This window comes from Paroedura picta, chromosome 7 (assembly GCF_049243985.1).
Source record: "Paroedura picta isolate Pp20150507F chromosome 7, Ppicta_v3.0, whole genome shotgun sequence".
NCBI lineage: Eukaryota > Metazoa > Chordata > Lepidosauria > Squamata > Gekkonidae > Paroedura > Paroedura picta.
The window spans coordinates 50,092,821-50,106,412 of NC_135375.1; the positions used below are offsets into that span (position 1 = coordinate 50,092,821).

The 13,592-nt window shown below is 41.4% G+C and overlaps 1 protein-coding gene across 6 annotated transcripts in view; it reads right to left on the reverse strand.

Annotated features, from left to right (window-relative positions):
- TMEM232 (transmembrane protein 232) overlaps nucleotides 1-13,592 on the reverse strand; it is a 190,601-nt gene that overhangs the window by 70,101 nt on the left and 106,908 nt on the right. For all 6 annotated transcript variants that reach the window (XM_077347759.1, XM_077347756.1, XM_077347757.1 and 3 more), the window contains one exon: nucleotides 12,315-12,493. In XM_077347759.1, the coding sequence (XP_077203874.1) occupies nucleotides 12,315-12,493 (179 nt within the window). The remainder of the gene's footprint in view (nucleotides 1-12,314; nucleotides 12,494-13,592) is intronic.

Consider the following 13,592-nt stretch of genomic DNA (forward strand, 5'->3'; position numbering starts at 1 on the left):
AATCGAACCCAGCTTGCCAGATTAGAAGTCCGCACTCCTAACCACTACACCAAACTGGCTCTGGCAGCTGCATGACCCTGGCAGCCTCATTTTGTACCAGCTGTATCTTCTAGGTCAAAGTCAAGGGCAGGCCCGCGTAGAGCGAGTTACAAAAGTTTAATCTGGAAGTGGCCATTGCATGGATCACTGTAGCCCAGTGTTCTGGGGACAGGTAGGAAGCTGGTGGCCATGCTTGGCACAGATGAAAAAACACTGATCAGGCTACCTTTGTACCTGAGCCTCCATGGAAAGGGAGGCATCAAAGGTCATACCCAAATTCTGGCAACCAGTACCAATGTTAATTGCATTCTGCCCAGGCATGGGAGGTGCACTTCCTGGTTGTGTCCCTTTCTCCCCAGCCATAGGACCTCTGTCTTGGAGTGGTTGAGTTTCAGACGACTCTGCCTGAGCCATCCAGCCACTGCTTCCAAACAGCTGGCAAATGTATCCGGGAGGGGAGTCCGGCCGTCCATCCATTAGGAAGTAGAGCTGGGTGTCATCTGCATATTGGTGGCAGCCCAGCCCATAGCCGCAGACCAGCTGGGCCAGAAGGTGCATATAGATGTTAAAAAGTGTGGGGGGAGTATCGCCCCCTGTAGCACTCTACAGGGGAATCCAAGGGGAGCAGACATCTTCTCCCCTACCACAACCTTCTGAGTCTGGTTCCGGAGAAAGGAAACCAGCCATTGAAGCACAGTCCCCCTAATCCTAGCCCCAGCAAGGTGATGGGCCAACATCTCAACCCCTCCAAGACGGAGGTCCTGTGGCTGGGCCGTAGGGGAGCAGACCAGGAAGCGTGCTTGCCCTCTCTGGCCAGGACGCAACTTAAGATTACATCTCAGGCCAGAAACACTCGAAGCACAGGTCAAACAGATAGTTGGCCAGGCATTTTTCCATCGCCGCCAGGCTCGGCTACTAGCGCCCTATTTGTCCTCTGAACACTTGGCCACAATGATCCATGCGACGGTCACCTCCAGATTAGATTTCTGTAACTCGCTCTACACTGGCCTGCCTTTGGGCTTGATCCGGAAACTGCAACTGGTCCAAAATGTGGCTGCTGGGGTCCTCACGGCTACACCTTGGAGGGCACATATCCAGCCAGTGCTGAGGCAGCTGTATTGGCTACCGGTTATCTTCCGGATCAGGTTCAAGGTTTTGGTTTTGACCTTCAAGGCCATCCATGGTCTGAGCCAGTGTATATGAGGGACCGCCTATCACCCTCCGCCTTCCGCAGGGCCTTATGCTCTGCGGGGGCTAACCAATTGGTCATTCCCGGTCCCAAGGAAGCTCGCCTGGCTTCGACCAGGGCCTTTTCGGTCCTGGCCCCAACCTGGTGGAATGAGCTCCCGGAAGAGCTGCGGGCACTGCGGGAATTGTCATCATTCCGCAGGGCCTGCAAGACAGAGCTCTTCCGCCAGGCTTTCGGTTGAGGCTGGGCAGCAAGATCTAGCCCCCCTCACAAATGTGACGGTTGCATCTGTCATCTGCCCCCTCCTTTTCCCTTCTTACGGGGTGTGGAATTGGGTTAGCTATATTGAATTTTGCCGCCATTCTTGTCGTAACTTTTGTATTAATTGTATTATGTTTTATTGTGCTTTTATTGTTTTAGGGGATTGGTTTTTATGTGACCCGCCTCGAGCCTCCAGGGGGAGGCGGAATATAAATAAAATAATAATAATAATAATAATAATAATAATAATAATAATAATAATAATAATAATAATAATAATAATAATAATAATAATAATCTCATGATCGGCCATGTCAAATGCAGCTGATAAAAGCACAAGGATGGCCGACCTGCCTTGATCCAACTGGTGCTAGATATCTTCCATCAAGGCGACCAGCACAGTCTCAACCCCGTGGCCAAGATAGAATCCAGACTGGTATGGATCAAGGGCCGAAGTTTCCTCTAAGAAAGCTAGGAGCTGGTCCGCCGCGGCCCACTTCACCACTTTGCCCAGAAATGCAAGATGCGAAACTGGGAAGTAGCTGGCGGGTCCTGTGGGTCCAACGTTTTTTTTAGTAGGGGGCACACCACAGCTTCTTTAAGCCCCTCGGGGAATTCTTCCAATGTAAGAGAGAGATTCACAATTTCCCTCAAGGGGCCTCCTATCTGTTGGTCACCCGATCTAAGCAGCCAAGATGGACAGGGATCTAAGGGTCACTGACCCCAGCAACTTGTCCACTTTGATTAATGAGAGCTGCCTGAAGCCATCAAACACCAACTCCTGAGATGGCAATGGAGCTTCCAGCTCACAAACTGGATCAATAGTGGCGGGAAGGTGCTGGCGAAGCGATAAAACTTTGTCCACGAAATAGCTCGATAAAGCCACACAGCTCAAATCTAATTCCCTTATCCTTTGACAGCCCTCTTAGAGGGCCGTGAGAGACCGAATTACTCTAAATTACTCTAAATAATTGTGCAAATAATTTTGGAAGTCCCTAAATCAAGATGTTGGTGGAGTTTATGGAAGAGAATACAAGAAGACAAAGTTGGTCTAAAATGAACTTTTCCTGGTCAGCAATAATGGCAACTGTTAAAATGAATATTTTACCCAGATTGAATTTTTATTCCAAGTGATTCCGCTGGAAATTAAGGATAAGACACTGTACAGATGGCAATTATCAACAAATTTATATGGAACAACGGAAAACCAAGAACAGTGTTTAAACGTTTTATAGATGGTATATAACACCTAAACTAATCAGTAAAATATCTAAAGAATATGATAAGTGCTGGGGATACAGGGAATAGGTTGGTTCCTTTTATCATAAGTGGAGTTGTAAAAAAGTTATGAAGTTTTAGATAAAAATTCATAGTATTTTAGAAACAATTGAATATTACATTTCCTATGTACCCTGATTATATGCTATTAAGTGTGATGCCAGATAATATTCCTCAAAATGTTCAAGATTTTTTCTTTCATGAAACTACAGCAGCAAGAATAATTATAGCCCAAAACTGGAAACAACAGGAATTACCAAAGATAACAGACTGGTTGGATAAACGTTGAGAATTATCTAAGATGGCTAAGCTGACCAGCCTGATCAATGATAGATCATCAAAAGTATTTAAAGAACAATGGCATTACTACACAGACTATATAGTAAACAAATATATTACTCAAATAAGGCTCATTAGTAACCATATGGGGGGTTGAATATCTTATATTTTTGTATTGAGCACTTTAAATTTCCTATCATATTTCTTAAAATCAGTAAATGCTGGAAATTCCAGCTATTAAAAAAAAAAGAAGGTGGGGCTTTCCCATCTTTCATAAACCCTTGATATTCAGGACATTTCCGCACCCTTTAAATGTAGTGAAATGTTTAACTTATGTAGTTGTTATATTCCGGCCCCTCCATATGACATTGCCAACATCCAGTGTCTGGGCAGTAATCCCAGTAAATAGTGGATTCCCCGACTTATTTAGCATGAGCTACAGGACAGCAACCAGCAGGCAACCATCAGAGGGAAGGTATGGAGGCTCAAACATACTAAAGATGCCTACTTTGTCCTACCCTCACACCCACATCCCTCTCCCTTGACCCCGGGGACAGGGATTTCTTTTTTAAAACATCCTTGAGCAAGTGTGCAGGTGATGCCAGAAATAATTTCCCCCCAAAGTTGTAACACAAAGCATGCCTCTCTAAAGCCCCCCCCCCAAAAAAAATCAGGAACAAGATTAATTTTTAAGTTACGTGCATATATGCATTTAAACAGAGAACTATGAATTTAAAAAAATTACCAGGCATCGCAGTACCTTTAAAACATGGAGAAAGGGGATTGGCTGCCTGGATTGATTGACAGGCAGAAGAGAGTCATGTATTTTTTCTGATGTGAGGAAAGAAGGAAGGAAAGAAGGAAAGAATCTTTTTAGAAGTAGACCTACTAGCAAGTCCAGTATTCCCTGCAACTGCAACTAGAACTGTTCCAACCTAGGTTGTAAATAGGCCAGAAATCAAGTTAATTACAGATATAAATCTTTAGGGAAAGAAAAAACAGACAGTTCAATATGCCTACTGTTACAATCTAGAAGGGAATAAGTCCATGCTAAAGAAGAAAAAGACCCAAGCCATGAAATCTTCATGAGAAAAGATAATTACATCTGAAAAGGAAAACATGATGTGTCTCTCTCGCATTTAATTACCCTGTTGCTGAAACCAAGAGGTGCAATCACAGCCCCCATATTAGTAGCTACTTGAGAAAATCACTTTGGAAATGTTTATAAGAATCATGAGGGTGAGTGTGGCTTAGACCATAAGCCCATTGGACCTAGCTGAGTGTAACACTCTTCGGGGGATGTTTTCAGAAAGGCAGTCCTGCAGATATCCCGGGCCCAGGCTACAAATGGCTGTAAAGGTCAAAAACAGGACCTTGAATGACTACAGCTCCCACCTTCCCACTGCTGCTCACCTGGCAGGCACCTTTAGGAATGTACTTGGGATCAAAGCATGCAGCAGTGCTTTTACCAGCTAGGAAGTCCAGAAGTATATCTGGAAAGGAGCAGCCTCTCCTTGGACATGGACCTGATATGGTGCGGGATCAGCTTGAAGAGTCCGGGAACTCTTGCTCTTGATCTGTGAGTATACCCTGCACTCCAGCACCAAGGCAAACTAGTCACACCCCAGGATCAGCTTTCTCTCCTTTGCAGATCATTGGAGCAACTTGAGGAGGGGCAGTTGGTGAAGGTATTAAATCTGGCTTCTAATCTGGAGAGCTTGGTTTATTTATCTATTTATTTATTTTATGTTTTAATTGAATAATTTGGATTAACTTTGGATTGAATAATTTGTTAGACTTTCGTTGCTTTCTATAATCGCTGCAATTATTTGTCTCAAGATTCTGTAGTATCCCAGCTGTTGACAATTAGAGAGGGTATTTAGCATTCTCCTCTCCCTGATTCAGGTGCGTCTGAAGTGCCACAAGCTATGTTTAGCTATTGTTAGCATGACCTTGTAAGTCTCTGTTTCGTCTCCTTTTTTCTACAAGTTTAATGCTATAGAATAATGGTATTAGCTTGTTATATTTTTTACAATCATTGTAAAATATCTTTGCTCCTGTTTTCAGAATAATTTGAATATTGTATTTCTGTTTTAGATACTCTATCAAGAGATTCCTTAATAAGTTGAAGCTGGTCCTTAAATATACAATATGTATTCATGACCATTACTTGTTAATTTGTTAATATCAATGTTGAACAGTCACTAATTTTACCTTTGTATTTTCCAAGAACCATTGTCCCTTGAAAAAGCTGTAAGGTGAAACGCGTCGGGACTTGTGTGAAATAATAAGAATAAAAGAATTACTGAAGAGAGAAGACTCTATATAAGTCCAATTTGGATATTTTATTGCCATATTGGTTTCCCAGTGCATCTATATTTTTCTATATTTGTTTCTCCACTGGGACTTCTCCTCATGAATCAGGGCCAAAGCCTCACTCCTCCCCCATTTTCCCTCTTTAAGTATACTCAGAATGACATTGGTATAAAAACCAACTCTTCTTCTTCCTAACAACATCTCTAAGGGCATTCAGTACAAACTGCAGGCAACATAGTGAAGTACTAGTGGAGAATCTTGCAGCAGAATTAGGTCATATTTATTGCTGAGTCCCTGGACATGACAAAAGGAGAGAAGGAGACACAATGTTTACAGCCCCATGTTTGCTGTAATACCTAGCCCCAGTCTAGTATCGGTACTAACATGCATTTTCCCCAGGCATTAGACACAAACCCAATCTCCATGGAGAGATAAAAGAGTCAGCAATATTAATGATGCTTTCCACTTTCATGTTTGTGCTGGGATTCACTTAGCATGTTTCACCATACATATATCAGGGGAATTTCCTCTAAATTGGCAAACAATACGGAGAATAATTACATAAACTATGAAAATGGGATACGATTTCCTAACCCTGAAAATCAAATTTACACACAAAATATTCTTATTGCATCTTTCCCACTAATTCACAGCCATGTTACCCTCCCCCCTAATTGTAAGGAACAGCTGCCTTTCTACATTGCAGTAAACACAGACATGGGCTCTGCTGGGTTCCACCACTCTGTTGCTTTAAAGCCTCTGAAGTGTTATGAAAATTACAGCACAAAATGCAAATAATCCAGGTTGAGCACATTCCAGCTTGCCTTCATTCCCCTAGAGCATCTTATTCATTTAGGCGTTACACACACACCCCTTGTACATTGAAGGATTTCAAAGTGCCTTTTAAATGTTAAATATGTTATATTCACTAGCACTGCTAGTTACAAGTTTTTCATGAACCAGAAATACCAAAATTTAATCTCCCAAGTTTTTGGGAAAGTGTATCTAATATTTGAAAGAGAGCAAGGCAGTGGAGAAGAAGAAACCAGAAAGAACCAAAAGTAGCAAGCAATTACACCTATGTGAGAATTAATTTACAGTTGTATTGTTATAATCAGGTTCAAGGAGGAAAAACCTAGGTCCATTTGTTGAACAAGATAAGAAAAAAGAAGGTATTGACCAGTGAACTCATAGCTTAAACAAGGATCCTCATACTGTATAAATTATCCTCCTTTCCAGCCCAATTAAGATTGGATTTAGTTGGATTTAGAGTTTGTACATGCAGACTTGCAACAATGTCATTTTTAATGTGTTCCACATCAACTCCGTAATTCATGTTTATATTGCAATTTTCCATGTAAGGGCTGCATTTAAGGGATATTGTAAGTAGCAAGATAAAAATTATGGGATTTTCAGCATTCTCATTTTCCTGGTTGTAAGTTCCTGTTTTTTCAGAAGTTATTTTCTGTTCTGCATATATTTGGCTCCCTCCAATGGCTGATTCAATATTATACCGATTTATGTCCAGCACATCTCCCCACAGATTTAAGCTGCATGCATTTATACCAAACATAAACCAAGGTATATTGAACTGATCACTTGAAGGAGCAAAACATGTGCAGAAAAGATAAAACCCAAAGAAACAGGAATTTACAAGTTAGGAAAATGAGAATGTGAAAATACCCTATGACCTTCTGTTGTGAAGTCTCCCTGCTAGTCCCCTTTTTATCCCAGTCCAGTTTTTCAATTCCACTTGATTTTAAACTCAGTTCCTTGTAATTTCCATTCTAAAGGGGTTTTTGAAAACTTTTCCCCCTTTCGTTTACATTTATGTGCTGCCTTCCCATGATTAAAGTGCTCAAGATAGGCATGGATGTATGGTTGGAGGTGACCAGATATGTTGGGGTAGACTGCTTATGACTTTAAAGTAAAAAACAGTATTTGGTATTGAGCCTGGAAACAAACCGGGAGACAACATCATTAGAACGGTGTAGGTGTTTTTTATAGAGACATAAAGGAAGGAAAAATATTGGGGTTGGGGGGTTAACCTTTTTTTCCCTTCAAGTACTTTATTTCAGTTTTCCAGGAGAAGGAGAAATAGTGATGCCAAGATTGTCTATTCACAGTCACCCCTTAAATCTACTACTGCAGCCTTGAATGGATAGATTCCAGGCAACACAAATGCAGGCACATAGGTTCTTTGCTACCACCTACCCAGGATCTATCCAAAACAATATGCAAATGTGCTTTTTTCAATGTGCTGTCTTGCCAACAGGAAGAAGGGCTCTTGAAGCCCTTTCTGGGATTCCTCCTGTTATTCCAGGGCAGTTTCTATCCTGTGCTTGAGCTAGTCAGCACCAGCTGGACATCCTTAGGACTATCTTCCCCTGGGTAAGAACCTCCATTCCTTTTTACTCTGCAAATTCTGCCCCAGTCATCCCTCCTCTCTCTTTATTTCCTTGGGAGCTTTATTTCCATGAAAACCTAGCATAATTTATAAAATAGACTCAAAAGATCCCCTGGGATCTGTGTCTGTATCTTGGGTAACAAGTCATATTGCCCTGCATTCCTAGGTGCTCTGGCAGATCAACAGAGCACTCTCTGACCTTCATCCCTGTCCCAGCTATACTAATTTCACTATTCTCGTGGGAGCTAGAATATCTTTATTTGATACAGTAGTTACTTACTTAACATTGGAGATTATTTAATTTGGGAGAAGTAGCATTATGGATCCTTGGTTTTTCGTTATAGTTGGCCTCCTTATGCTTTAATGTTCTGAGTAGTACCTTCTTAAAAGACCCAACACTTAAAATAGGGCAAGTACTTCATTGTAAAATGACCTTTTGTTGCATTATGATAATTTATATTCAGTATTCTAGCGGAGTCTAGCTTTATCCAAGAGACAAAGAGCAACTTGAAAAGCTCCAAGTAATACTTGTTATAAATTGTTTACGTGAGACCATTATCCATGAGGCTGGGGCAGTTTCCATTACACTACTGCAACCTAAGGAGAAAAAAAGAGGTTTTCCCACAAATACCTTTGGCAATATCTCTGAGGAAATCACCAGGATTCTACTTATGCATCTCTCTGGAGAGGCATGGTTCCTGTGTACTGTTGGCTCTAGAAGGCATTTATTCCGCTTGACAAATTAAACGAATGAGGACCAAGGTATATTTGTAGATTGCACTCCGCCAATTCGAACCCTGGCCCCCAAGACATATTGTTTGGCCTCAACCAGGGCCCCTCCTACAAGAGCCCATAACAGCTCTCCCCTTGAATGAAAGTAATGTTTGTTTGTTTATTTATTTATTTATTGTTTTGACTTATTTCCCGCCACTTTCACAACTGGCTCTTGGTGGGTTACAACAGTTCAAGTTAAAAGCCTCATTAAAACCCCATTAAAACACTTCTGGACATTCATCCAAAAACAGAATAGACTCCTAAAACATTTTTAAAAACCCATAGTTGTCTACAATCCACTAACCTTCCCCAAAAAAATCTAGTACAGGTGTGGGAAGAGGAAGCGTAGATCACATAGTGGGTGCTCACACTCTTAACACTGGGGGGTCCATCAGATCTTCCTTGCCACACCAGCCTCAACCATAGACCTGGTGGAAGAGCTCCTTTTTGCAGGCCCTGAGGAATGCTGAAAGCTCCCACAGGGCCTGCAGCTCCTCCAGGAGCTTATTCCACCAGGTAGGGGCCAGAACCGAGAAGGCCCTGGCCCTGGATAAGGCTACAAACAAACAAACAAACAAGGAAGGAAGCTGAGACCTTTGGTTACAGAATCCTAAGCACTTTATATCTTTAACTGTTAACTGTTTTAACTGTTGTTTCAACTACTAATGTTTTAATTGTTAAACCTATATGTTGTAAACCATCCCAAGCCAGTATCAGGGAGGAGCGGTCATACAAATCTAAATATAAATAAAAAATTGTATTCTATTTGCCTTCCAGAGGAGGTCTCAAAGAAGAATTCATAGGTTTACCAGCCAGTCTCCCCTTCCAGACTTGCTTAGCTTCAGCAAGGTTGCTGTATAAGATGTTTGCAGACTGTATGCTTGCCTATACTGCACAGCAATTCTCTAAAGTGAAATCAAGGAGCTTAGAATGGAGCAGTGTTAATATTGTATTAAAACATCTAGTATTCCCCTCTCCTTTCACAGTGTTTATGCTGCTTATGCCATGGTTCAGTCCTTATTTGCTTGTATTCAACTGGCCAAAACAATCATCCAAGAATACCTAGAATGGTCACTAAGACCAATTCCACATGAGGAATCTGCCCCTGGAAAGCCTCTCATTGCTCATAAGTTTTAGTGCTGCTTCTGCATAATGTTGGCAGAAACCCGGAGCTCTCCAGTGGGTGGTGTGAATTTTCGTCCAGTTTGCTCCGCGGTGAGGGAAATTTCAAAATCCCAATTTCCCTCTTCTTGTCGCACTACAAATCAGGGTGCAAACAGGGGCAAGCCTGTCAGGAGTGAGAAATACATGACAGTCTCGGTAGCATTTTACCTACCCTCGCAACCAGGGCCAAGGCCTTTTCGTCCAACTGTGGTGCAACAGCCACCTCCCTATTAGCTTGGCGTCCATACTCTGTTTTAAATATTTATCATTAACACACAATCATTGGGGTCCAGTTACCATGGCCAGCCTATCATAAATCTAACCAAACATAAAGAGAGACCATTATACAAAGTATCCCGAAAAGGGATCTAAGGAAATCTTTTATTGTTGTAGCATGATCCCAAAACAACATGGAAGTGCTTTTTTTAAAAAAATTGTTTTACTGTTGTAGCATTTCCCAATCAGAACTAACAATAGCCTGGGGGGAAGGCTGTTTCTTTTTAATTTATTTTTTAAATTTATATTTAAATATATATTCTGCCACCCACAGCAAGCCATCTCATGGTAAATGGTAAAAACCCATAAAAAACATAAAATCAAAATATCCCATTAAAACCCATTAACAACAAACAACAACAAAAACTCTTGTCCCTCTCCCTAAATGTCCAACTGTGCCATTCCACACCAGAAGAATTGGTTCTTATACGCCGCTTTTCTCGGCAGTGTCTTCCAAGGGGGCCCCAATGATCTTCTATGCCCCAGCATAGACTTGGAGGAAGAGCTCCATCTTACAGGCCCTGGGGCAAGCTGATAATTCCCACAGGGCCCATAGCTCTTCTGGGAGCTCATTCCACCAGGTTGGGGCCAGGACCAAAAAGGCCCTGGACCTTTCCGAGGCCAGGCAGACTTTCCAGGGGCCAGGTACAACAAATAAATTGTACCCTAACAGAGCGCAAAGCCCTGTGAGGGGGGGGTAGAGTGACAGGTGGTTCTTCAGATATGTGGATCCCACTAGTCTGATCGACTCCTCGCTGACCCGAGGCTGTACACCATACCTTCACAGCTGTACCATGCTATTATATACATAGGATATATATATCCTACTATATATATAGTAGGAAAGGTGGAGGAAAGGGGACTGAGAGGATTTCATTATAGTGGAATTGCATTGTAATGCAATTTCAGCCCATTGGTTGTCGGTGGATTTGAGGATGGAAGTGACACTTGGGGGGAGCCCAGCCCCAACATTTGCCCCATTGTAGACTGGGGCAAAAAAGGGAATGTGGATTTCTCTGCATTCCCTTGCCACAGGGCAACTGAGAGCCTGAGTCACAGCAGCCCTGGGACCACCCCAGACTGTGCCCTATTCTGTCAGGAAGTGGGAATTAACCCCACGCACAAACAGGTGATGAGGCCAGCCAAATCCCTCATGCAGAAGCAGCCAGGGCAAGTTTTCAGTGTGGAAATAATGTTCAGATTCCCCCTTTGCAGCTTCAGTTCAAGATTCCCTGCTTTCCCTCTGACACACTTTCCAGAGAACATGCCTTCCAGGCTGGGATGTCCTACAGTCCCCTTTCTCTTCTAAATCAATTTATGGTTTCTAAATATTTGATATAGAAGGAATGAACACTAAATGTACTTCATCAACAGAGTAGCTATTTCAAGTTGCTGCTGTACATAGGTAGATTTCTCTGAACTCTTTCAATACATAATTTAATTATCTTTCCTATGGTGTTGCCTAATATTGGCTGCAACTTAACAGCATTTTCAAACACCACTTTTTCTTATTCACCTTGACCCTCCCTTTTTCTCTTTCTGATTTGGAAATCTCAGGTTCTATATATCCTCACATGCCCAATTATCTTGAAATGTTTTGACTGGCTCATATGCTATACTGCTGCCTTACAAGAAAGATCTTCCTATTTTAAATGCACTTAATTTTTTAGCAGCACACTAATTTCAACATTATAAAATTATACACAGAATCTTAATTTTGGTTAAATTGAAATCCATATAACTTGCCACTGAATAAATATGTTTAAGATCAGAACAGTAATGTTTCAGATCAGGACAATAATGCACAAAAGTAACTGAGCATTTTTTGGAATGTCTGTCCATCAAATGTCAAAATATACATGAACACTGGTAGCAATAACAGTACTGTCCATCCGCAAGATAATTTAATCCATATCAATATATATCAATATATATATCAATATATCTATCTATCTATCTATCTATCTATCTATCTATATATATCTATATATATATAGATATATCAATTTTAATATTAAATATTCCAACTTTAATAATTTAAGGAAAGCTTTCAATTTATATTACTTGCAGAGTAGAACAAGTTAAGTTATTGAAGAATATTTTACTGAAATGTTAACTTTTAAAATGTGTTTGGTGTATTTTGTCTTTTGATACAGTGCAGAATATATAAGTATGTAGCTACTGTTAACTAGGGCACTTGCTTTTAGTCACTGCACAGTGATTATTCCTGTAATTGGAAGTACCTGCATTTTTTTAAAAAAGCTAAGATTAATCAATACTGACAGTTTGTCAGAACAATGAAATACATTAGCTGCTAGACTTCACACCTACCTCTGCTACTTTCACAGCAGCCAGGACTTGACTCTCCTTCTCATTGACCTTTTGTTTCTGTAAAGAGTTCCACACAGCATTTCGTAATCCTTCTCGAATTGCATCCCCAGAGAGTTCACTACGCAGGATAACTAGATTGTAGACCACACCATAACGAATAACCCAGAATGGGTCATGACCTGCAAATAATGATATTTTACTTTGTTATGTTACCATTTTGTAAATATGTCAGAATATTTTCTGGATCACAGGGTCTTCAGCTTGTTCTCCTAGGGGGCCCCATAGAACCCACTAAGCAGAAATCATGTGGCATTGGTGGGAACAAGTCCCATCAAGCCACAACCAATTTGTGGCAACTTCATAGGGATTTCAAGGTAAGAGATGTTCAGCGGTGGCATGCTACTGCCTTCCTCTGCATAGCAACCGTGGACTTCCTTGATGGTCTCCCATCCAAAAACTAACCAGGGCTGATTCTGTTTAGCATCCAAGATCTAATGAAATTGGGTTATCTGGGACATCCAGATCACATCATATGATATTACAATCATGCAACAGGAAAAGGGGGGAACTAGAGTTTTGACCTTGCCAGTACAGAGCAACAGATGAAGAATTATGGAGACACAAAATGTAAACTGAGCATTTAATGGTGAATAAGTGAAATATGACAACCCTGGAGGAATCTTCTCCATGACTTTCCTTGGCATCCTACTATGCTTCTCACAGTGCACAGTTTCCACCCATTGTGTACTTGCAACGTCTTTTAAAAGCAGCAATAAAAGAGCAACTATATAGGGGCTCACAATCTAGCAGATGGGGCTACATGCCCCATGTCTGGAAGACTATAGCATGCTGTATTCAACATCATCCAGCCAATGCCTTGAAAAGCCCAGGGACAATTTAAACATAGTCAGTTAAACTGGCCATTCCTACCGATCCCCTCTTCCCACTATCATTCCTCTTCCGTGTCATTCCCTCAGAGGCTTCTATCCTCCAGGAGCAGCATTTTTTGGACATCTTTGGGCTGTAGTGGGAGGGAAAGGCAGGAAAACTTCATTCTGTTAGTGAAAAAAATTAATAAATCTAGATCTAATCCAGTAGGGGATAGGAAGTACTTGTACAAATAAGCACTCAGCTACGATCTTTTTTTTTAAGGGTTTATCATGAACACTGAACTGCCCTGGTGCAGTTGTTGGTGTGCCAACAGCATATCCTCGTGAAGCGTGGACTATTGGTATGCCACTGACAGTGTTAAAGGAAATGGCTTAATGAACAAGGTAT